We start from the raw sequence: 25,357 nt of genomic DNA on the forward strand, positions 1-25,357 counted from the left end.
GTCATTAACACAAAGCTCTGTGCCTGACTTGGTTTTACTCTTTCTTTTTAGAAACTTGTGGTGGAAAATGTTGATGTGCTAACACAAATGAGGACCAGCTTTGACAAGCCAGACCAGATGGCTGCACTCTTTAAAAGATTATCATGTGAGTAATTTGTGGTACTTTTAATAAACATTTGAAAGATATAATATACAATATTTCTAGCCAAAATTTGTAACATAATGCAAGCAGCAAATTATGCAAAGTGATCATTAGCATATGAAGAGAACAAGAAAAAAATTGCAGTCAATGGGACTTTTCACTGTATATCTACTTCAGCTTTTTGTTGATTTTTGGTCTTGTTTTTTTGGGGGGGAAGGGCAGGGAGAAACAGAGTCTTAACCTAGGCTGGCTTTAACTCACAAAGGTCTGCCTGTCTCTGCTTTCTGAGTTGTTGGGATTTAAGGAGGTGAACCACTATACTGGCTTTACTTCAGAAATGCTTAACTGTATTTTAGTATGTGTTGATTATTAACAAACATTGCTGTTAATAAGCTCTTGAACCTATTGAATTTAATACAGTAAGTCTACATTAATTAGACTGAAGGATAATTAACTTCAGAGTCTGTAACCTAAAAGTCAGCTTCCCTGAAATGTCGAGACATTGAGCGAAGGCTCTTTAAAGGCATGTCGAATCTTATTTCAGAAATACCAAAATATTTTGATTTTTAGAATTTTCTCCAAAGTCAAAAAAGAAGTTTATGTATTTGTTTTTCTTCTTTTCTCCCCTTCCTTATAATTTAGCTGTTGACAGTGTATTGAAAAGGATGACGATAATCGGTGTTATTTTATCCTTCCGCTCACTGGCACAAGAAGCACTGAGAGATGTAAGAAATCATTTCCATATCAGTTCCTTATTTTTCAAAAGTTAAAATTAGCAGCAATATTAAGAGTAAAATTGCGGTTTGGTAGCGTTTGCGTACCAAATATTTTGGTTTGGTATTGAAATTAGGTTGCTACACTATTTCAGCTATGTCTACATTAACGTGTCCCTTTTGAGCTACTCATCTTAGCACTGAATGCATATTATTTCCCATTATTTTGGCCTCTTAGAAAGGTCCAGTGAAGTTGGTGAATACTTTGTGCAAGCTTACTTTCCAAACAGTAACGTTTCCAAGATGTGCAGGCTGCTGGTGCCGACCTTGTGTCTGTCCGCTGTCTTCCAGGTTTTGTCCTACCACATCCCTTTCCTCGTGAGCTCCATCGAGGACTTCAAGGACCACATTCCAAGGGAGACTGACATGAAGGTAGCGCCTGTGTGGTTTGTAGTTGATAGTGCGAGGCTCAAGTTACCTGGGAGATCTGAGGCATGCGGGGGTGGGGTATGGAAAATTAATAACAAAATTAAAAATGTAGCAGACCTGAAAATAGCATGCATGCTTGTGCGATTGCTTCACTAAGCTCTCGGCACCAAAAACTCCCTAAGCATTTTGAAAGTCAGTCTTCTTTGATCAACTAAAAGGACATAAAATTTGTTTTAAAATTGATCATTTTTCCCCCTTAATATGACAGCTTTTTCTTGTATGGTCATAAAGGAGAGAGATGAGTTGTTTTAAATTCAGTCCTAATTAATTTTAAAAGTGGGTAGTTACTAAGAACCATTTCTAGATTCCCCAGTGCTAAAAGATTTTTTTTTCTTAGTGTGGTTCAGTGGTTTTGAGTTGTGATGTCAGTTTTCAGTCAGGTTCAGAATATTCTTATCATCCCCAAAGAGCATCTGTACCCATAGCAGGCACTTTCCCCCACCCCCCATCCTAGATGGCTATGTTGCTGACTGCAGACTGCTTGTTTTGAGTATGCTGTAAATCGTACAGAAGATATTCTTGACTCAGACTTCCTTAACTTAGCATGTTTTCATGTTACAGCATGTGTTCACACTCTGGTTCAGTGTTCCATTGTATTAATATGCCATAGTTTGTTTATTCAGCCATCATTGGAGATAGGGGTTGCTTTTTTTCTTTGATGTTGTAAATAATGCTACTTTGTTTATCTATGTTGATGTTTTTGTTCTCTTGTATAAGCAATGGAATTGCCGGGTTCTGTAGAAATTGTGTTTAGTTTTGAGGTACCACCAAACCGGCACCATGTTTTTATATTACTATCTACACTCAATGAAGGTGTCAGGGTTTTCTATATGCAATCCTTGTCTCCATAATTAGAGCCATTTAGTTGGTGCACAGTGATGTCACACTTTTGGTTTGCATTTCCTTCATTTAAGAGGATGCCACACATCTGTTGATGTGTGTGTATGGCTTCTTTAGAGAATGGTTTATTTGGATCCTCAGCTCGGTTTTAGACCATGTTGTCATCTGTGTGTGCTGAGTTGGCCCTCTCTTTTCACCTTTGCCTGGCACTAGTGGTTGGTCTCCAGTTGCCAGGCGTATACAAGTGCCTTTATCTGCTGAGTCCCCACTGGCCCACGTCATTGTCCTCCATAGATTCACCATCTGCACATTTCCCCCATGAATCACGAGCGCTTTAATTTCAGTGTAGCATAGTTTATCTGTTTTTTCTTTTGTTTGTAGTTTTGCAATCAAGTTAGACAAACAGTGTCTTGACAAAGGCCATCAACAGTTATGTGTGTATTTTCTCCCAAAATTTTAGCTTTTATGCTATGTCCTTGATGCATTTTGAATTTATATTTGTGTGTGGTGAGGAGTGTGTGTGTGTCTCTGGAATTTAGTACATGGTTGTTTCCATCTGTCTAAGGTTTATTAACTGTAATATCAAAGATAATGAATTATGTCCTCAGTTTTTAACTAAACTATCAGCCTATCGTGAATAATTGGAATCTGTGCATGTATGATGTAGAAAATTACTTACTAGAAATTGCTTTATCAGATTTTTAAAGTAGTGTTTTTTAAATTTTTCTGTAATTGATTAAGCATTAAATCCGTAAAGTTGTCCATCAAATGCCTGTGGACTTACGCATAGACTCAGTAACGTTCGTTCGCTTTTGTTTGTTCTTTCACCTCTTGGCTTTCACTGTAGCCCAGGATGAGCGGGAACTCACTCTGTACCCAGACTGGCCTTGAACCCTGAAGTGCTGATAGCACAGGTGTGAGCCACTACAACTGGCTTCATTTATTCGTTTCTTTTGACTTAACTATTTTACACTCATGTTTCCAAGACAAATAGTAACTTTAGAATGATTCTGTGGAACTTGCCACAGAGGGGCTACAAATTTTGTTTGCACAGTGGGAAGCTATAAGGAACAGTGTTAGATCTTTGTCCAGTGTGGGTTACCTACCCTGCTATCCCTGCTTCAGCCAAGTTGCTAAAATCCTCTAATATATTTGTAGGCAGACTGATTTAAGCCATAAATGCTTTCGTGTTAAAGTGAACTCTCAGATATTAAAATCATTTGTTAAAATGATGATTTCTTTGTAACTCTTGTATTTTGTCAGGTTGCAATGAATGTGTATGAGTTGTCATCAGCTGCTGGATTACCGTGTGAGATTGATCCTGCCTTAGTCGTAGCTCTTTCCTCACAAAAATCAGGTAAAATGCACTAGCAGATACGTAGTGTTCCTTTTAAAATTGCAGGGCAGCCTAGGTGTGCAGGTAGTACTTATTTTTGCATTTGTATTAAGCTTTAATTTTTTTTTTAAGTTGGAAGATACCAAGATAGAAAAGACAAATGCCTTGTTTTTTGGAGTTTTCTGTAGCATTTCATATACTATCTGAGCCATACTACCAGATGAGGCTGTAAAGCCGTTTCGTCAGTGCCAAGGAACAACACCAGTTCAACTTGAATGAACTCAGGGAGGAGGAAGAACCGTGAACTATAGACTGAGATGGAAGGACCAGTAGAGTCAGAAAGAAATCAACAAAAACTGGGGGAAAACTCCTCAGAAGGTGGAGAGGGAGCCATCAGCTGTGCAGCGTGGGTAAGCGTCAGCGCAGCTCCAGTGCAACAGCTCGCAGATGAGCAGGACAAAGGGTTGCAGACACGAAGTGCGAGATAGCTCTGTCGGGAACAAGGACATAAAGTTACAATAGCTAGAGGCAGGAGGAAGATCAAGGCTTGGTTTTTGCATCGGGAATCACAGGTAGGCCCTGCACATTCTACGCCTAAGCTGTGCCCCAGGTTATGAAAAGGACTTTCTGGGACGGAGAAGTTGAGAACATTTGTGTGCTGGTGGGAATACTGCCCTTAGGATACCCAGGAAATTGGTAACTAGAAAATGGTGTCCCGTTTTAATTATAATACATATGTACCATTAAAACGGTAGATACATAACCCTGACCGTTTAGAAATTTTAAGGCCAGTTCTTTGAAACATAGTACAAACTGTTCCACATAATTCTGTGTCTGTCTACAGTGTAAGTAGGGTCTGTTTTGTTTGTATTGAAATGTCCTTTCCTACTATTGATTTTATTTTATTTTTAAATTTTTTATTTATTTTATGTGTGCAAGTGTTTTGTCTACACTTGTGTTTCTGCACCTATTGCATGCCTGGCGCCCAAGGAGTGAAGAAGAGGGCGTGAGCCCTTCTAACTGGAGTTCCAGATGACTGAGCAACTGTGTGGGTGCTGGGAACTGAGCCCAAGCTCTGCAAGAGCAGAAGTGCTCTCAGCCACTGAGCTTCTCCAGCCCCTTGACAGTTCTTTTGAGCCAAAGTATAGTCTTTGCGTTTATTAGTTTTCTTATTAGTTACACTTTGTTTTCGTCACTCAAATAATATATTATTGCTTTTTTATGATCAACCAAAATCTTAAAATAGGTGGGTTTTTTCCTATGATCAATCCATAGTTATATAAAATTGTAAACTGAAAGGCACCTAGAAGTTCCCAGGTATCAGGTAAGAAATCAAGGCAATACAGAACAATTTAAATGCCATAAATATTTTTGTAAAGGTTATAGTATTTTAGAAAATATTATAGAAAAGGTCTTACAGCTATAGAGTGTGCTAGATATTCTCATTCATATCTGATTCCTTTTGTTTTCTAGAATGGAGAAATAGGTAATGCTATCCCCTTTTCAGTATTGGTATCCTTCAAGCAATATTTAAAATGATATTCATAGCTGTCTTAGGGAAAGAAAGGGATTTTTTCTTTCAGTGAATTTTCAGATTATGAGATATAAAAAAATTTATAAATAGCAATATATATGGTGTTCTCATAATTTTTCATCAGTTTTCACTTAGGAAATTTAGATTAAAAATTTTGTTGCCTTTATTTTTTTCTAGGTTAGATTATTAATTTTAAATAATGTCGAAGAAAAGCTTGATTTTTTTTTTTTATTCATTTTTTCTTTAGAGAACATTAGTCCAGAAGAAGAATATAAGATTGCTTGCCTCCTGATGGTCTTTGTAGCAGTCTCTTTGCCTACACTGGCCAGTAATGTGATGTCGCAGTACAGCCCTGCTATCGAAGGTACCTCTTAAATGTCTGCCGACACTGGCGTCCTTGCTTTTAATGTCAGATAGGCTTTTTGCTTTGAGTAATTTGTGTTCTTTTCTGATAAGATATAGATTAAGCTCTGCCAAATAATAGCTTTGCAATGGGCATCTGTTTCTTTTTTGAAGCTGTAGTTCTCTGAAATATGAAAGGTATAAGTCAGCTCGAAAGTACAGCAGAGGATGGGTACATGCTCTAAAGAGACATGATGAGAGACGTCATGTTCTAAAGAGACGTCATGCTCTAGAGAAAGAGACGTCATGAGAGGCGTCATGCTCTAGAGAAAGAGACGTCATGAGAGACGTCATGCTCTAAAGAGACATTATGAGAGACGTCATGCTCTAGAGAGACGTCATGTTCTAAAGAGACTTCTAGAGAGACGTCATGAGAGACGCCATGTTCTGAGCAGCTTAGCCTTTACCACAAGGTATATATCTAAGTATCACATCTTTCGAGAGTGTTTGCCTGCTAATGAAATACTGACCTGATCATTACTTGTATTTGCTGTGATAGTAAACACTCAGCTCATAACAGGAAAAGAGTAACTCACATTGCACCCTAACTCTTAGTTATACTGCTGTTTGTGTAGCCTGCGAGTCAATGTGTCACAAACTTTTGAAGTCACACAAACTGCACACTACTGTTTGTACTTTCTCAGGGCACTGCAACAATATACATTGTTTGGCCAAAGCCATCAACCAGATCGCTGCAGCTTTGTTTACAATTCACAAGGGAAGTATTGAAGACCGACTTAAAGAATTCCTGGCGGTATGTCTATTCAAATATCAGAACTCATGACATTTTACAAGCTTTAACATTTCATTTAATGTTTTCCATTGATGTTTTTCTCAGTTTATTAACTATATAAACCTCACTTACATTTTAATGTTTTGCTTTTGGAGGAGAACAGGTTACATCAAGTTTATCATTGTTTTCCCCTCGGCTTAAATGTCTCCTCCTCTGCCATATGGCCTTTTTGCTTAAACTAATGTTTGGAGAAGAGATTTTCTTCAAGTTTGAAAGGTTTTTTTTTTTTTGTTTAAAGAAAAATGGAAGCAAAGAGAGATAATGTGACCTTTAAAAGATAGAATTTACTCATTTCTGTTTAGTTAAAGATCACAAAGGGTGGCAGACTCCACAATAGAAACACTGCTTCAGAGCTGTGATGGAAAGAAAGCCTGCACCTTGACTAACGGGTGGGCGGCCGGGCTAAAGAATGAGGACCTCTTTACGAAACACCAGGGCCCGTCCATTAGTTAAGATTATTTGCTTCCCAGTTCCCAGGCCTACATTGTGTAGTTCACAACCTTCTGTAACTACGGTTTCAGGGGATCTGAAATTCTGGCCAGCTTGACCCTGGCACATACATGGTATATTCACATGGAAAAGAAAAACAGTAGCAAAAGGTGTTTTTTCTTACTTCCACTTATTTGAAGAAATGCCATTAATGAGTACAAACTCAGAAAAAAAAAAAATATGATTTACGGGGCTGGAGAGATGGGTCAGTGGTTAAGGATGCTTATTGCTCTTTCAGAGGAACCAGGTTCAGTTTCTAGTACCCACATCAGACTTCACAACTGCCTCCTAACTCCAGGTCTTCCGGTCTGATGCCCACTTATACACAAACTCACACTCACACAGATATATATACACATATACATACATATACATATATATATACACACACAGACATAAACAAAAATAAATAAAATCATAAAAATGTGACTTGCTCCAAAAGAGAGTAATGTTAAATCTGTTGGTTAGACACGGTGTAATGTAGTTTTTTTCCTCAGCATATCTTTTTCATACTTTGCTTAAAGAAAAGAGATCAAGCAAGAAACTCTAGAATATTTTAGTTCTTTCTTTGTTGGAAATCCTGTTAGCTATTAAATTTTAAATTATATATGTATGTAATCTACAGCAGTAACTTTAGTAGAAAACTAAAGTTTGAAATTAGTACTACAATTCAGTTTTTCTTTGATGTATTTTGTTCTGGGTTTAATGTCCTTCCTTGCAATTACTATGTATTAAAATTTCCCTCTTATTAATAAGACATGCATTCAAAGTCTCCCACTACAAGAAGGTACCTGAAGCCAGGGATAGGACTGAACCACATACATATATGTACACTAATTATACACAGTAAACTATTAACACATAATAAATTACTAGTGGACATGATAGAAGACGTTTACCTATATACAATAAAAATCTTAGGGGAGTGTGCTCTTTTGTACTGTGTTCACCCTTGTGATACTCGAGTGGCACGGGTGTGGCTGAGGTAGATGAAGGTGAAGGTTGTAGATACTGGCGTGGCATGAAAGTGAGGTAGGACCCTCTCCTTTGGAGGATGCTGATCATCAGGCCATGAGAGCGTCGTGACCTGCTACCCAAAGAGAGTAGTGCTAAGTCTATTATCAGACATGACTGGGTGTAGTTGTTGGACATTAGTAGCAGATTATGTTGATAGTTGGAGATTCTCAACAGCCTTTAACAGAAACTTTTTGGAGGACTATTGTAATCAGCAGTTACTGTATTTTTAACACATGGAAGCATTGATGAAAGGTTATAATCCTTCAGTGGCTGTTGTTGACTTCTGTGCTGTCTTCTACACAGAGACTTTACTCCGTTGATCTTCCCGAGCCTGTGCAGTGAGAACCACTTCGGCATATTTCAGTAACGCCAGCTTGTTGGTTCTGCTCTAGGTTCCCTTTCATCTTCTGTGTTGTCTGTAGAAGACTCAGGTTATCACGGGTCCTCATGTAGTGACCCCTCCCTGTGCACTTCAGTGTGTTCCTCCTCCAGTATTCTAGCTGGTTCCTGTCCACCAACCTGTCTTCTTGTTTCTCTCTATTTTTCCGACTGTCTTCGGAAAGCCTTTAAAGTAGCTCATCCATCACTGTACCATTGAGTTCCTCACATCATTTCTAGTCTTTACTGAGCTGTTGCAGGGGTAATGGATGTTGGTGTGTCCATAATAGCAAATGGTACTGCATTGTATCCAGGTTAGGGTTTGTTTCATTTTCTGGTTCATTACAGTCAAATACCAGAGAGGCAGATTTAGCCTTAATAAACTAAATAATACTCTAGTCAGATTGGATCACTTAGCATTACATTTTCCTTCCTTTTCTTTATCATCATCATCGAGTTTTTTTTTTTTTTTTTTTTTTTTTGGTTTTTCGAGACAGGGTTTCTCTGTAGCTTTTGGAGCCTGTCCTGGAACTCCCTTTGTAGACCAGGCTGGCCTTGAACTCACAGAGATCCGCCTGCCTCTGCCTCCCAAGTGCTGGGATTAAAGGCGTGCGCCACCACCGCCCGGCATCATTGAGTTTTTTTGACACAGGGTCTCTCTATGTAGTCCTGGCTGTTCTGGAACTCACTGTGTAGACCAGGCTGGAGACCAGACTGGCTTCTCATAGAGATCAACCTGCCTCCAGAGTGCTGAGATTGAAGATGTTTGCCACCTTGCCTGGCCCAGCATTACATTTTATTTATTTATTTTTTCTTTTTGCAGAAGTTCAGGATGGTCAGATATTGTCTCTTAGTTGTAGACCTTTTAATTCAAACACTTCTTCCAACATTTTTTCCTAGTCCTGGTATGTGTGTAAACAATATGAGTTGCCCGCACTCTGGTTACATTTTTATACCTGAGGTCCTTGTGTCCACCACTCCTGTGACCCTCAGTTTGACATGTGGCAACAACACTAGAACACATGCCCCTTTGCAGATAAAGTCGCTTTTTCTGGAGATTTCAGGGTCTGGCAGACACTTCCTTCTGTAAGGGTTTCTGCATTTCCATGGGGAGGAGGGACTTACTGCTCCTGCTCTTCCGCGGCTGTACAGTCGCAAGCAGTGCTGCGGGGCGTGGGCACCGTTATATAGCAAGGGTCGCTTGAACACACGAACTGCATAACCATGCCATTCAGCCAAGTAACTGATGACCAAGTGACTAATAAGCAGGTGTACGCTTAGTGTGGCTGTGCTGGGCAGAGGGACGGCTGTTCCTTGGAAGAGGGAGCAGAGTCAGACAAGATTCTGCTACTTAGAATGGCATGCAATTCAAATTTAGGAACTGATTGTTGGAAATTAGAAAATTCTGGAATTTTCTGCATTGTTTTCCAGCTGTGATTGGAAAAAGCATCAAAAGCAAAACCATTTGTAGAAGGGTGGGTGTTGAAGGAGCTGCGGGCTCCCGCATAGTTATTATAGATACTGGGAAGGGAGAAAACAGTTTGGATCATCTTGGGAAACACACTTGAGGGAAATGTCAGTTTTAATGAATATTTGATTATATGTATATCTTAATTGTTGATGGATGTACGATCTGTAGCTCATCATGCATTATATGTTGAGTAACTCAAATTTGTTGGAGCTCAAACCATACTAAGAACGAACAAATAAGGGAGCTGTGTTTTATTGCCAACCTCATTGATTCCAATATGTACTTTAAAGCTTGCGTCCTCCAGTCTACTGAAAATCGGCCAAGAGACAGACAAAACTACAACAAGAAATAGAGAATCCGTTTATTTGCTTCTGGATATGGTACGTCTCGTTTCAACTTAATTAACCTTTACTAAAATAAAGGAAGATCCAGTCCTTAACATAGCTCTTCTTGGCAAGTGAAAGTTTTGTTGTCTTGTTTTGTTTTTGTTTTGCAATTTTTTATTTTTCTCCATTTCCTGTGTTCACTCCACTCAAACTACGCACTTTAAAGACTCCTGCAAAGATTGGTGCCACTCCCATCTAGCCGTAGGCAATAATAGGAAGTAAGACTCCTTAAGGATATGTGCTGATGCTGTACTTTCCTGATACATCAAGTTCAGTTCTCTGAGCTTCCCGGTGGGTGTGTCTATGGATCTGCCCGAGGCTCTTCTCAGAGTAGTTTCCTTAGCCTTGGAGAGTCAGCAGAACTCAGAGCTCTGCTGACTCTGTTTTCCCCAGATGATCTTTCCAATCGCCTACATAGTAGTCTTTTTTTTTTTTTCCTTTTGAGTTCTAGAATTTACTGCACGCATTTAATTATAGCTGACTTTTTTTTTTCTAGCTTGGTTTTTATTTAGCTCTTTAATGTGCCATTACATTTTAATTATTTTTGTAGTCATGTTTATGTTTAGAGTATTGCTGAAGATTTATGTTCCATGTGTTCCTATTGATTAATTGATAAACTTGAAAATCACATTAAATAGTATTTTGGTAGAATTCACTATGGCACATTTGTATTTTAGATCTTGAAGTAAAATGGTGTCTGTTTCTAATGAGAAGAATATAGGGTTGTTGCTTACTACTCGCGTTGAGTGAGTAACTTGACTTCTGACATATTTTCTTTTCCAGATTGTACAGGAATCACCATTCCTAACAATGGATCTCTTGGAATCTTGTTTTCCTTATGTGTTGCTGAGAAACGCGTACCATGCTGTCTACAAACAAAGTGTTACATCTTCTGCATAGAATATTCACTCAAGACAAGCACGCGGTTTTGTTGCCTTGTTTATCTGTAAACTGTGGAGCTGTTTTACCTTAAAGCCTGAAAACACTTTTATGGATCAATTTCTTCATGCCGTTGTGTTTTCTGATCATTGGCTTCCTAATATGGTTGTAATACGGTATACTTGGTTGATTTAGTTGCACATTCTCAAAACTCAGTGAAATTCTATGATTTTAGAGTATCCTTTGTTTGAAATACCATAACATTATGTTTTTGATAACTGATAATGAAAAAAACCTTGCTTGTTTATTTCTGAAAATGAATTGTATTTAGTGATTATTTTAGATAGTGATACGATAGCACTCATCTGTGTGTAAATTATTTCCTAGAGGGAGAGTTCTGATCTGTACCTATGGTTCTCGCAGAGATCAAGAGTGGATGTGCATTTGTGTGATGCTTACGAAGACATTTCCACTTTATTTTGAACATTTGCCAAACTAAAAACTCTAACATTGTTTAACCTTAGAAATGTTAGAACCTGAGCATTGGAAGCAGATTGAGTCTCTCAAACAGCAGCATATGCTGTTGCTGTAGAAAGCCTACTGATGATCTCATCCCATGCTGCCGACTGGCATCAGCACTACCGCGTACCTGCTGTGTAATAAGACACTTGTCAGCTGTTGATACAGGTGTTAGTCCCAAACCACTTTTTATATGTTTTAAATTTTGAAATTCAAGTGTATCTGCCATAACATAAATAAACACTAGACTGTATCATATTTTGAATTATTTCCTTAAGATCTTTGGAAATTTATTCAAGAATATGAAATTTTTAGTTTAAACTTTGTTTAAAGTAAACATAGATTTAGGGATATCTTATGATAGCAGATCCATTATTACAAAATTTGTTTAAATGTTTTAGAAAATATTCCACTGGGAAAAAAAACTGAAATTAGGAAGTAAGACTACATGACCTTGTTTTAAATATAAGAACTAAAAGAAAGCATGTCTGTGCGTGCATGCGTGTGCATTGGCTTGCTAATTTTATCGGTAATCAAATGGAGTTGTTGAAGAATAAGGAAAAGTGGAGAGACTATAGAGCTAATGCGTGCTACTGAGGACTGCGTCAGCCCTGGGTGGAGGCTCGCAGAGCCCCTCTGCTTTGTGGTTGATGGGCAGAAGGGCATGGTGTAAGACAGCCTCTTCAGCTCTGCCTGAAGACGAGAGCTGTTGTTATATACTCTGGTGACATTACTTCCAAACTCACTTAAGACACTCAGAGAAGGTACTTTGTAATTGCTTTCAACTCACGCTAAGGTTACCACCAAACTGTTAAGATTTCTTTTTATAAGCTGGGCAATGGTGGCACGTGCTTTGATCCCAGTGTTCGGGAGGTAGAGATAGGCCTCAAACTCTGTGAGTTTGAGACCAGGCTGGTCTACAAAGTGAGTTCCAGGACAGTTCAAGCTACAGAGAAACTCTGTTTTAAAAAGAAAAAAAGAATTCTTTTTAATCCCTTAGTGACTAACCAGTAAACTCATTTCTCCTTCAGTATGGTTTGAGTATTTGTAGATGGTGATATAACTTTATTGAGGCACTCTCATAAACTTTATATGCTCCTTGATATTTTCAGATATCACAATACAATTCCTTGTGTTTAGAAAAAACAGTAGGAAGTTGCTGTTTTCATATCCATTTACTGCATCATACAATAACTTGAAAAATAATGTCCATAAACTTTGGAATAGGCTGTGTTTCCCAAGCTTCACATGTTGAAATGTAATCTCCGGTGTAACGATGAGGTGGCCTGCGGGGTTGATGATGCACTGGGGGAGGAGTTCCTTGTGCCTGCCACCATGTGAGGACACAGGAAGCACCGTCTGAACCAGCAGGTAGGCCGTGAGGACTCCAGATCTGCCAAAACATTAATCTGGAGATTGCCTAATAGCCACCCAGTCGGAGGCATCTAGTTAAAGCAGTCTGAACAGACTGACGTCCTGGTTCTGGGGGTGTTACCTGTGGAGCAGTGTAACTGGCTTCAGAAGGAAAATACTGCTTCTGAATTTGCAGTTATATGTCATTGTTTAATGGTGTGCACAGCACTTACGGAAAAACTATAACAAGTATCACATAAATGCTTGTATTCTAAAGACAAAGGGGGAGTTCAAGTTACACTAAGATGAGTATATTTACTTAAAAGGACATTGAGTTGTTAATAAACGAGAATACCGTACTGGAGAGGGAGAGGCAACGGGATTAGGAGTTCAGGCCAGGTGAGAACCGCTTCATCGCAGCTTTATTAGCAACCAGAACCTGGAAAAACCTAGGTGCCCCTCAACCAAAGAATGGATAAAGGATATGTGACACATTTACGCATTGACATCGTGAATTTGAAGACAAATGGATAGAACTAGAGGAATCCTGAGTGAGGTGACCCAGACCCAGACAGACAAGCATAATATGTTCTTAACTCGTAAGCGGGTATTAGCTGTAAAGGATAACTGTGCTACAGTCATGCTACAGTCAGACGAGGTGACAAGGTGGGCTCGTGGGGGATGCCTGGATATCCCTGGGAAGGGGAAATGGATCTTGAGAGTGGGATGGGGGAACATGAGAGATGAAGTTGGGGTGGGTGGGAGGGGAGAATACTGAATGAAGGCTGGAAAGGAGGGGGAGCACTTCAAGGTCAGAGAGAACTGACGCAATGGAAACTCCCAGGAATCTACAAGGACGACCCCAGCTAAGACTCCTAGAATAGCGGATACGTAGCCTGAACTGGCCATCTCTGACCAGGCAAGACTTCCAGCAGAGGAATTAGGACACCAACCCAACCACACAAACTTTGACCTACAGCCTGTCCTGCCTATGGGATGTGCTGGGTTAAAAGTGGCACAGATTGTGGGATTTGCCAACCGATGACGGGACTCATGCCGTGAGAGCCTGCCCGGCACTGCCCGGAGCACCTGAACCCAGATGTCGGATGACCCAGAGACCTAGGATAGAACCAGTCGTTACTGGAGAAAAAAGTCCAGTAATGATTCCTAATGATAATCTGCTATACTCATAATTGGTGACTGCCCCAATAGTCATCAGAGAGCCTTCATCCAGTAACTGATGGAAACAGACGCCAAGCGTTTGCTGAGTTCAGGGCATCCTGAAGAGAGGGAGGGAGGATTGTATGAGCCAGGATGTCACACTGGGTTGCCCTGCCCAGCTTTAATACAAGGGGAGGGACTTAGTCCTACCACAACTTGGATATACCATGTTTTGTTTATACCCATGGGAGTCCTGCCCCTTTCTGAACAGAAACAGGAGTGGATTTGAGGGATGTGGGGAGAAGAGGGGGAAATTGTGGTTGGGATGTAAAATAAGTAGAAAAGAAGGAAAAAGAAAGCTAGCTTACAGGTCATAACCTATATGATGACTTGTTGGTACACATAGATGTCATAAAGCATGGGGAAGTGGACACTTAGTTACTTATTTGACCTTGCAGAGACTAACACTAAGGAGCAGAGAGTACACTACTTCCCAGGTCAGAGCTGTCATTTCATTCCTAATTTTTTTACCTACAGTCCCAGTGTACAAGGATCTGTTGTGCACCTAAGGCAAGGTCCAGCCGGAAGAACTTGGGATGGCAAGGCAAGGAAAAATTTAGCCTTGCTGATGCTCCTGCCGGTCCGTGCCACCACTACTGACTGAGGCAATAATGAGAGTAATTTATTGAGAGCTCACTGTGCATCAACTGCTGTGCTTATGTAATGTAACCTAAGTTCTCGGTCCTATGTGATGGTGAGCCCATTTACTGGAGCTCAGAAAAGAAAGACATTTGTGTAAACACTGCAAGGAGCACGAGTGGAAATGCAAACCTAGTCCAGAAGCTGCCTTTTTTTGCCTCCTGGATTACTCACATATGAATGCGGAGTTTTCCACTCAACATGTAAATTTTTGTACTCACTAAAATACAAGGCATAGAAAGCAACGCTTAAGTTCTTACACCACTCAGGCACTTTCTTGTCCATGCTTCTTCATCCCAAACTTCCCCACTTGTCATAAATGAGAGAAACTGTCTCTCAAATAGGTCTCCTGCAGAGAAGCAATAGAAGTATTAAAACCCGCGTTAAAGGGCGTGAGTGTTGCCATTCTAGCCCACATTTTTAATATTGTATCATGCCCTTTTCCAAGTACTAAAACAGTTTCCTTGATTGGCTGGGCGTGGGTACTCTGCCCACTTCTTGGTCCTTACTGATCCTAATTTTGTTATTTGCATCTGTCACCTCTGTTGGCCTCAACTTTGTGCGTTGAATCAAATTCCTTTGCCCCTCTGTTTCCATGTTAGAATTTGAATCTGAAATGCCCCATACCATACAATCAAGCTGGTACCAGGCCAGCAAACGGGCTTTGAGAAGTCCATTGATCCTGATGGGTTTGCCTTGGTTCTCTTCTGCATTGCTGTGTCAAGTCCCCTGATAAAAGTACATAATAAATAAATAAATATTTTTAAAAAAATTAAAGGTCCACTCACAGTTTGGGGATACAATCCATGTAGAGAAGTCATGGCAGCTGGCGTGTGAGGCAGCTGGTCACTGTATCCTCAGAAAGCAGAGTGACAGCCGACGTTCAGTTCCCTTGCTCGTTTTTATGCAGTTTGGGAACCCAACCCATGGAACTGGTGCCACCATCACTTAGGATGGAGCTTCCCACCTCAGTTGCCCCAGCTACTCCCGACCACAGCCCAAGCAGCTGGGCACACCTCTGAGGGGATTTTCTTGATTGGATGATTTGTGGTCTGGACCACACCTGGCGGCAGCTCACATAAACGGGCAGGCAGGAAGTTTTTGCTTTTTGCCTGCTTGCCCTCACGCTGACTAGTTCAGATGTCCTGCTGCTGAGGCATTCCTTCTCGTTATTAGAGCCTATTTCTTGGGATTGTGATATAGACTGAAGACCAGTGGAGACATCAGCCTCCGGGACTGAACAACTAGTGGATTCTTGAACTTTACTCTCCAGAGATAGCTGTTGTTGGACTATCTGGACCACAGCCTGTAAGCCGCTTTAATAAGTCTAAATAAATAAATGTAAATATATATATATATGTCCATCTATATAAGTGCATACGAATATGATTTTATATTTATTCCTTCTATCCATTTTTTTATTTATTTTTTGAGGTTCCATTTATTTATTGTTGGTCTTTATAAAAAAAATCAGGTGTCCACAGATGTGTGAACTTATGTCTGAGTGTTCAATTGAACAACATGGTTTTGTGCCAACACTAGACTTTTCTTTCTTTTTTTCTTTTCTTCTTTTTTCTCTTTTTTTTATTAATTAATTTATTTAATTATTAAAGATTTCTGCCTCTTCCCCGCCACCACCTCCCATTCCCTCCCCCTCCCCCAATCAAGTCTTCCTTCCTCCTCAGCCCAAAGAGCAAGCAGGTTTCTCTGCCCTGTGGGAGGTCCAAGGACCACCCACCTCCATCCAGGTCTATTAAGGTGAGCATCCAAACTACCTGGGCTCCCACAAAGCCATTACGTGCAATAGGATCAAGAACCCATTGCCATTGTTCTTCAGTTCTCAGTAGTCCTCATTGTCCATTATGTTCAGCGAGACCGGTTTTGTCCCATGCTTTTTCAGTCCCCGGCCAGCTGGCCTTGGTGAGTTCCCGATAGAACATCCCCATTGCCTCAGTGTGTGGGTGCACCCCTCGCCGTCCTGAGTTCCTTGCTCGTGCTCACTCTCCTTCTGTTCCTCCTTTGGATCGTGAGACTTCAGTCCAGTGCTCCAATGTTGGTCTCTGTCTCTGTCTTCTTTCATCGTCTGATGAAGGTTAATATTCAGGGGGATGCTTATATGTTTTTCTTTGGGCTCACCTTCTTATTTAGCTTCTCTAGAATCACGAATTATAGTCTCAATGTCCTTTATTTATGGCTAGAAACCAAATATGAGTGAGTACATCCCATGTTCCTCTTTTTGGGTCTGGCTTACCTCACTCAGGATAGTGTTTTCAATTTCCGTCCATTTGTATGCAAAATTCAAGAAGTCATTGTTTTTTACTGCTGAGTAGTACTCTAATATGTATATATTCCATACTTTCTTCATCCATTCTTCTATTGAAGGACATCTAGGTTGTTTCCAGGTTCTGGCTATTACAAACAATGCTGCTATGAACATAGTTGAGCATATACTTTTGTTGTATGTTTGGGCATCTCTTGGGTATATTCCCAATAGTGGTATTGCTGGGTCGAGAGGTAGGTTGAACCCGACTTTCCTGAGAAACCGCCACACTGCTTTCCAAAGTGGTTGCACAAGTTTGCATTCCCACCAGCAATGGATGAGAGTGCCCCTTTCTCCACAACCTCTCCAGCAGAGGCTATCATTGGTGTTTTTGATTTTAGCCATTCTGACAGGTGTAAGATGGTATCTTAATGTTGTCTTGATTTGCATTTCCCTGATTGCTAAGGAAGTTGAGCATGATCTTAAGTGTCTTTTGGCCATTTGAACTTCTTCTGTTGAAAAGTCTCTGTTCAGCTCAGTGCCCCATTTTATAATTAAATGGACACTTTTTTAGATAAGTACCATATACCAAACCTAAACCAAGACCAGGTGAACGATCTAAATAGACCTGTTAGTCGCGAAGAATTAGAAACAGTTATCAAAAATCTCCCTTCCAAAAAAAGCCCAGGGCCAGATGGTTTCAATGCAGAATTCTACCAGAACTTCCAAGAAGAGCTAATACCTATACTTCTTAATGTATTTCACAATATAGAAACAGAAGAGTCATTGCCAAATTCCTTTTATGAAACTACAGTTACCCTGATACCAAAACCACACAAAGACCCAACCAAGAAAGAGAATTACAGGCCTATCTCACTCATGAACATCGACGCAAAAATTCTCAATAAAATACTGGCAAACCGAATCCAAGAACACATTAGAAAAGTTATCCATTATGATCAAGTAGGCTTCATTCCAGAGATGCAGGGCTGGTTCAACATACGCAAATCTATCAATGTAATCAACCATATAAATAAACTGAAAGAAAAAAACCATATGATCATTTCATTAGATGCTGAAAAAGCATTCGACAAAATTCAACACTCCTTTATGATAAAGGTCTTGGAGAGATTAGGGATACAAGGGTCATACCTAAATATAATAAAAGCTATTTACAGCAAGCCGACAGCTAACATTAAATTAAATGGAGAAAAACTCAAAGCCATCCCACTAAAATCAGGAACACGACAAGGATGTCCTATCCATTTTTTTTAGAGAACCCTAATACACCAGCCAATCTAGAAACTCCCAAACATGCCTAGAGGCATGAGCCACAAATTTAAAGTCACGGTGATTCTAAGTTCAGTCAATTTGGCAATCAAGATAAAACCATCACAGGCTCTGGCCTAGTCAGCAGATTAATCCATATGGGTTTGAAGTATGACATAATTCCTGGGAAGTGGTAGAAACCGGAGGTGGGGACTACTTGGAAGGAGGAGGCCAGTGGAGACAGTCCCTTCCTATCTGCTGTTGCTGCTTCCTGCCTGCTGTGGGTGGAGAGGCTCTGTTCCCCCATGCCTCTTCACCATGATGCTCCATCTCGTCACAAACCAGCAACAGACAACTGAGATTGCACCAACGTGTATTTCCTCTAAATCGTCTCAGGCGTCTGTCATAACAACATAGGTACTATGTCACGTATTATCAATATTAATATACCTCTTAATTTTTTAAAAAAAATTATTTACCTTTTGTGTGTAGTAATGCTATATCTGTATGTCTGGTGCTCCAAGAAGCTGGAAGATGTGTCAGAACTGGAAGGACAGATGGTTGTGAGCAACAACATGGATGCTGGGAATTGAACCCGGGTCTTCTGGAAGAGCAGCCAGTTCTCCAGCCCAGATGATTTGCTTTTGCTTTTTCAGAAATTGTCTTCAGGTTATCTTTCTTTTAGCAGTTTCATATCATGAGTATGTAACATGTTCAGGTGTGGCTAGAATCTGAAAATTAACATCTTAAGTGAAAAAGAATGGTTTCCTTCATTTTAACGTATAGACAAGGCTAAAATTAATCTTAAGATTATGCTGTGGCATATATACATACTAATGTGTGTATTCTACATGTAATATATGTAAGATGTCATTGTGACACTCAATGGTGACAATTGTTCCTTGGGCCTCTTCTTTTCTGCATGCTGTTCCCTGCCCATACAATGGAATGCTCTCTTACATTCTGACCTAAACTCCTGTTCATGTTCTAGGTATTGAGTTCAAGTATCAGTATCCTTGCTCCTTAATGCAGCATTATCTGCTTCTTCTCAACCTTGTGGATGCCTTTATAATAGAACCCACTGAATCATAATATGGCTGTCTCATTCTCGGAGTGTCTTGAGGTTAGGGTCTGTTGTTTATTTCATCTTTCTGTGTGGTCCGATCTCCAGCCCCACATATCTCAGAAAGTGTGTGGAAAGGTGGAGAAGGGTGGTGGCCAGGCAGATGCCACACATCTTCTTCGCTGGAGCGGCCCTTTGTTTCGCTTCATGTGGGGAAAGGTGATTGTATTTCTCTTGGTTCTAGTGTTGTTGCTGAACCTGCTGAGTTATGGGGAATTAGAGGATTTCCAGTACCCGGAATATGGATACCTTCATGGTGACAGAAATTTCATTCAGCAAGATAATTCACTTGCCTGGGAAGTTTGAGAAAGAGGCAAAATAGCATCGATGGGATATCAAAAATATTTTCCTTGTTGGAGAAAAAAGTTAATTTGGAAATATAAACAAAATATTGAAGAACAAAGAGAAATCACAAAGCAACCCTGCCAGTTACTGCCCATGGATAAATGATATTTCCATCCTAGTGACTCATCTCTAGCTGGAGTCAGTACTAGGGCTAGTACAATGCTGGGGCTTTGTGGCCCTTAACTGTAATCCTACACCTTTGCTGCAATTCCTCCTGCACCAGGCCGGCTTGGTGGTCTGATGTCACCAAGCACCAGGGATTAATAAGCCTTGACATTTTATACACCGGCTTTGCTCAAGATTGCACTGGCCCTTTCTTTGGCAGCTGATCACACAAGGAGAACCGGAGAGGCTCATAGGCTCTCGGGACAGCAGAACAACCTTGGAGAACGAATGTCCTGGCGGCTGCAGGTCACAGCACCAGGAGTGACTAGAGGCAGCAGCTGATGGCCTCTGGAGCCCGGAGTGAGCTCTGCTATTTCTGTCGTGGATCCAGATGCTGGTAACAAGGAAACTGTGCCACGCCCCCATTCTGAAGTACTAAAAAAAACCAATAAAATAAAAATTTAAATGTGGAATGGCTTCCAGTATGCTTATAGTAGACAACTATTTTCTGAGTAATTATATAGCAGAACTTGATATTTAAACAATTGTGATTCTTTTTTATATACAATAACTGTTAACTCATTGACAACAGCTTATGCTGGAGAGGATGTGGGATAAACAGAACACTCCTCCACTGCTAGTGGGAGTGAAAACTTGTGCAGCCACTTTGGAAATCAGTATGGCAGTTTCTCAGAAACTTAGGAATCAATGTATCTACCTCAAGACCCAGCAATACCACTCTTGGGCATATACTTGAAGGATGCTCAACCACACCACAGGGACACTTGCTCAACTATGCTCATAGCAGCATAGTTCATAATAGCCAAAACCTGGAAAACAACCTAGACGCCCTCAACCAAAGAATGGATAAGGAAATTATTATACATTTATACAATGTAGTTTTAAAAAATTATATAAAGCAATGGCATCAGGAAATTTGCAGACAAATGGACAGAACCAGAAAAAACCATCAAGAGTGAGGTAACCCAGATACAGAAAGACAAACACGGTACGTACTCACTCATAAGTGGATACTAGACATAAAGCAAAGAATAACTAGGCTACAGCCCCAGAGAAGCTAGGTAAACAAGGGGCACCCTAAGAGGGATGTATGGATTTCCCTGGAAGGAGAGATAGATGAGATCTGGGTAAATTGGGGGTGGGAGGACAACAGAGGAGAGGGGATGGGGGATAAGAAAATGGGGACCAAGAGTTCGGGGAGGGACTGAGTAGGAGAGCTGTGAGAGGGAGATCTTGATAGAGGGGCCATTAAGGGGTTAGGAAGAAACCAGGTCATTTTGTCAGTTGTGACCGCATTCAAGTCGAATCTTTGCTATGACTAAGAGCAAAACGCTTGCAATTGTGGATTCTTCTGAGCAGGAAAGGAACGTATTTCCTATTATTTCCCTATCACAGAGCATGGCTGAGCTTGTAGAATATTGTATTTTCTCATTTTCTGCTGAGAAAAGAGCCTTTCTTGAACATGTAACTTAGTACCTCAAAATTACAAGGTGCTGAAAGATGCCCCGGCCTTTCAAGGACATGAGTCCACGCACGGTGGAAACTCTTTGATCCCTGCTGACTTCTTAACTGAAAGGTTTGAAGAAATCTTTTGGCACAGGCAGAAGCGGAACTGTGATGGCTGTTTATAGTAGGTGGATTTTATCATTGGATCGGAAAGTATTTGTCGAAGCCAATTCATTAGTGCCCCATGGACAGTGTGTTGCCCTACGGACATAGTTTCTCACATCGAGAAACTTTTTTAAAGCTAACATCCAAAGGTATTTAAAACAAGTCTGCATTTTCTTTAACAGCCCATCGTCTGCTGAGAAGTGCGGACGCCTTCTGAACTACTGCTTTTGTTTTATCTTTTTCCCCATGACGTAATTGATATCATATCGACTCAGTTGGCCACAAGCTTTTAAGGGCTAAGCTATTTGCTGGACTGTTTGCACTTCCTGCTCAACTGAGAGACATGAAGTGTCTGTTGTGAAACAGGAATAACACAGAAGCTGCTCTCAAGAGGCCAATCGCAGTGGGCATCAGTGCAGTGACCGCTCTCCTGAGCTCATGGAAAAACAGCTGGATTCAATGCACTGAGGCGCTTTCTCCTGACATTTTTTTCTGTTTTTTTTTTCTTTTAAGTAATTTTCATCATCAGTAACCTCCCCATCGATAAAAACAGGTGCTTTTCAGCCTAATCTCAACTGAAACCAGGAGGAGTGGCATAGGGAGGTTCTGCAAACTAATTTGTAACTCTGCCAGCTCCCAATCATGATGATGGCTCAGAGGGACAGAGTATTGGTTTGTGTGTTCACAGTGTGCGAGTTGTACTTCTCTGTTTTCCGACGGTCAGTGTATAACAGTATATAAAGTATGCATTAGCTCTGTGGGTTGACAAAGTCATAACTTGAGGGCTGTCTCATGGGTTGACTCCTTTCCCGTGTACTTGATTCTGTACTGCCTAGGGCATGGTGAAAGTCTGATCACCCAAGGATCTATTTTCTGAGCTTCGTTGGATTCTTTGCAAGGTACACACAGTCAGATGCCATGAGGTACTCCAGATCTAAGTCAGATGCAAGAAGGTAAGAGTTCCAGGAATCATCACTGTGGCTAGGCATCTGGTAGGCTTATCCATGGCTCGAGACTACAGAGAACTTCAGCGGCAGTATCGGTGGAGCCCATTCGCTGGGAGGAACTGGCGAGCTATGTGGTTCGGTGTCCTCTGGGGTAACAGTAGCATCCTCCCTGGACTTTCTGTGCTTCTGGGGGCCCAGTGTCCCGATCTAGGTTTGTAGCATGTGGCATGCTGGTTAATATTTCATAGAGTTCCTCTTTATTTAACAAAACTGTACTGTTTGTTCTTGGTTTTGAACAGGTAAACACACATATCAGTAAAGTAGGCTCCCTCTCACACCTGATACATCGGAGTCTGGTGATTAGCTCAGGTGCTCTGGTAAGAGGAGCAGCCCCCGGAGTCAGAATGGTGAGTTTCTATACAGACGAACCCAAGTATTTTGGAAGAAAAATGCTTCAGTGGGCCCTTTGTGGTGAGTTACACCGCTGCCGTGTAGCGCATGTGTGTGAATGCGGTCCCGTGGAGGAGGTTAGTTACAGTTACTAGATGGAAAGGGACCCACGGGGACTCCGCACGTCCAAACTGCCATAACCATTTCCCCACATGTCGCGCAGACCTCTAAGCCTCTGACAAACACTTTTTCCAGAAAACTTTGGATCCCCCTGGATGCAGAAGCTCACTCACTGTTCGGCCTCTGGGGGCTGCTGCTCCTACCAGAGCACCTGTGTAATCGCCATGGCTAAAACAAGACAGCTGTTCAAGCTCCGTGACGGGGACGGAGCTTCTGCGGCACTCAGCTGAGGATGGGGTGGGTGGCCAAGGTTGCCCCTGATTGGATTTGCTGGGATCCTGACACAGCCTAGAGCTCATTAAGATAGCTCTTTTAACGCCTCCTCATCACTGCTTTGGCTTCCACAGCATTTCCACGAGGCCAGGTAGTTGTACAAACTGGTTAAGGAAGCAGTCTCCACAGGAAACTGTTTCTCTTTGATGCCAGAGCCCAGCAGTTGAATCCCTGACCACGTTTCTCTTCTGGACCTCCTGTGATTTAACTATTCCTTGGTCCCACACGGGTTGAGGCTTGGCCCTGGTTTAATGGTGTTGAGGCCTTTAGGAGGGATCTGGACTTCTCTTGCAGTCTTGAATTCTTGCTCACACATGACGGACTGTTCATTACGAGAGGTTTACTGTGAAGAGCACCTGGCACCTCCCCGTCCTTGTACAAGCGGTTTCTTCATGTTTGTTCCGCACTCTCATTGGTGTCCATGCCGTATAAATCGCCAACCTCGTTACTGAGTTACAGCTACCCTCGGTCAGCTCAGAAACGACTCTGCCGTTTGTTTCCCTTTGTGTATTGGTCTTCACCGAACCCCCGTTCCACGTCTCACGGACAGGGTTCCATGTGTGTGAATACTAAATGAATCAGAATTTGTCATGTTTGCCCAGGAGGACATTAGACCTTAGTCTAAATCTGTGGATGTCAGAGAATGGCAGTGAAGGTCTTTCTTAGGCATACGCAACAGCTCACGCCTAAACTCAGCTCTTGTTAAACATCTAGCTTCATTCTGAATCATAAACCAAGTTCAAAACGAAGAACAAGAGGGGCATGTTGGAGCACGCCTGTAACCCCAGCATTTAGAAGGATGAGGCAGGAGGATTGCCATGAGTTTAAGACCAGTGTGGATTTACACTAAATTCCTGGCCAGTCTGGGCTCCAGAGTAAGACCCTGTCTCAAAACATGAGCAAGAAACCAGAGCACAGAAAACTCTCTGTTCAAACTGTTTCTATTTTGGCCACTTTGCATTCTAAACTCATTCTCTGGGAAAAATTGGCTTTAAAAATGGTCGATCACAGGCCAGGTGTTGGTAGTGCATGAATTTAATCCCAGCACTTGGTGGGCAGAGGCAGGTGGATCTTTGTGAGTTTGAGACTAACCTGGTCTACAGAGCAGGTTCCAGGATAGCCAGAGCTGTTACAGAGAGAAACCCTGTCTCGAAAAACCAATAAACAAACAAACAACAAATAAATAAGGAAAGAAAGAAATATAAAAATAAAATGATTGATCAGTTCATTTCAAAAGCATGCAGGAAAAGTCAGTAAACCTACGCCCACCAACACATGGTAAATGAAGGAACAGTGTGGTTCACAATGAATTGTATTCAGCTGTAAGAAGGGGAAATTAACACGTGCAGCAGCATGGGTAAAGAGTCAAGATGTGCTGAGTGAAACACGCCACCTGCACGGGACAGATGCTGGGACTCCTCTCTACCCACTGAGCGACATCTACGGACAACCCCACCTTGATCCCCTTTTGAACTTCTGATCACCCTACGTCCATCTCCCAGGTTCTGGGATTAAAGGTGTGTACCTCTGGCAAGACTACACCTTGTAACGGTTTCATCACCTCCTAAACAGTGCCGCCAACCAAAGACCAAGCGTTCAAAGACAGAGCGTATGGGGGACAGTTCTCATCAAACCACTATAGTAAGAATTTTAAAAATATATTACCAAATTGTGTGGCAATTTTTTAAAAATTTATTTTGTTTTGTTTCTGTCGAGGGGCGGGGGTCACTTTGTAGCCCAAGCTAGCCTTGAACACCTGATTCTTGTTTTCTCTTCCCAGGTGTTTATATTACATGAGGGCATGGCCTTGCCTGGCGCATACAATGCCTTTAGCTGAACAGAACTTTTAAAAAAGCCTTCTGTTTTGGAGAGAAGCTGGTTAAGGCTCAGGAAGTTCTAAAGGAAATAAAAATTCCATCCTGTAAAGAAACTTTTTAAGCCAGGAGTAGACAACTCAAAGGTTTCAGGAAGTCCCTAAAACTAGCCAGATTTACTAGGCTCCTCTCTGCCCAAGCACACATATGCAGTAAAGACAGCTAGAGACACTCTGAAACCAGCAAGACTGCTAATAAGATTCTTAGGCCAGCTGTGCTGCCTGGAAGAGATGAAAAGACACTCTGTAGCCTGTTGAGCTACCAGGACTGCAGTACAGTCTAGGTGCCCAGCTTTTGTGAGCTGTCATTCCTGCTAAGAGGGACTTTGGTGATGCAGCTCTCTTTGAGTCATTTCTGC

General features: G+C 41.3%; 1 protein-coding gene across 4 annotated transcripts in view; it reads left to right on the plus strand.

The window, feature by feature from the left end:
* The window catches only part of Nckap1 (NCK associated protein 1), a 76,047-nt gene extending 64,401 nt beyond the window's left edge, over nt 1-11,646 (plus strand). For all 4 annotated transcript variants that reach the window (XM_057754698.1, XM_057754699.1, XM_057754700.1 and 1 more), the window contains 8 exons: nt 52-145; nt 785-867; nt 1,207-1,287; nt 3,448-3,541; nt 5,302-5,418; nt 6,101-6,210; nt 9,895-9,984; nt 10,774-11,646. In XM_057754698.1, the coding sequence (XP_057610681.1) occupies nt 52-145; nt 785-867; nt 1,207-1,287; nt 3,448-3,541; nt 5,302-5,418; nt 6,101-6,210; nt 9,895-9,984; nt 10,774-10,890 (786 nt within the window). In that variant the 3' untranslated portion in view covers nt 10,891-11,646. The remainder of the gene's footprint in view (nt 1-51; nt 146-784; nt 868-1,206; nt 1,288-3,447; nt 3,542-5,301; nt 5,419-6,100; nt 6,211-9,894; nt 9,985-10,773) is intronic.
* Nucleotides 11,647-25,357: the final 13,711 nt, after the last annotated feature.

This window comes from Chionomys nivalis, chromosome 22, assembly GCF_950005125.1.
Source record: "Chionomys nivalis chromosome 22, mChiNiv1.1, whole genome shotgun sequence".
Taxonomy (NCBI): Eukaryota; Metazoa; Chordata; class Mammalia; order Rodentia; family Cricetidae; genus Chionomys; species Chionomys nivalis.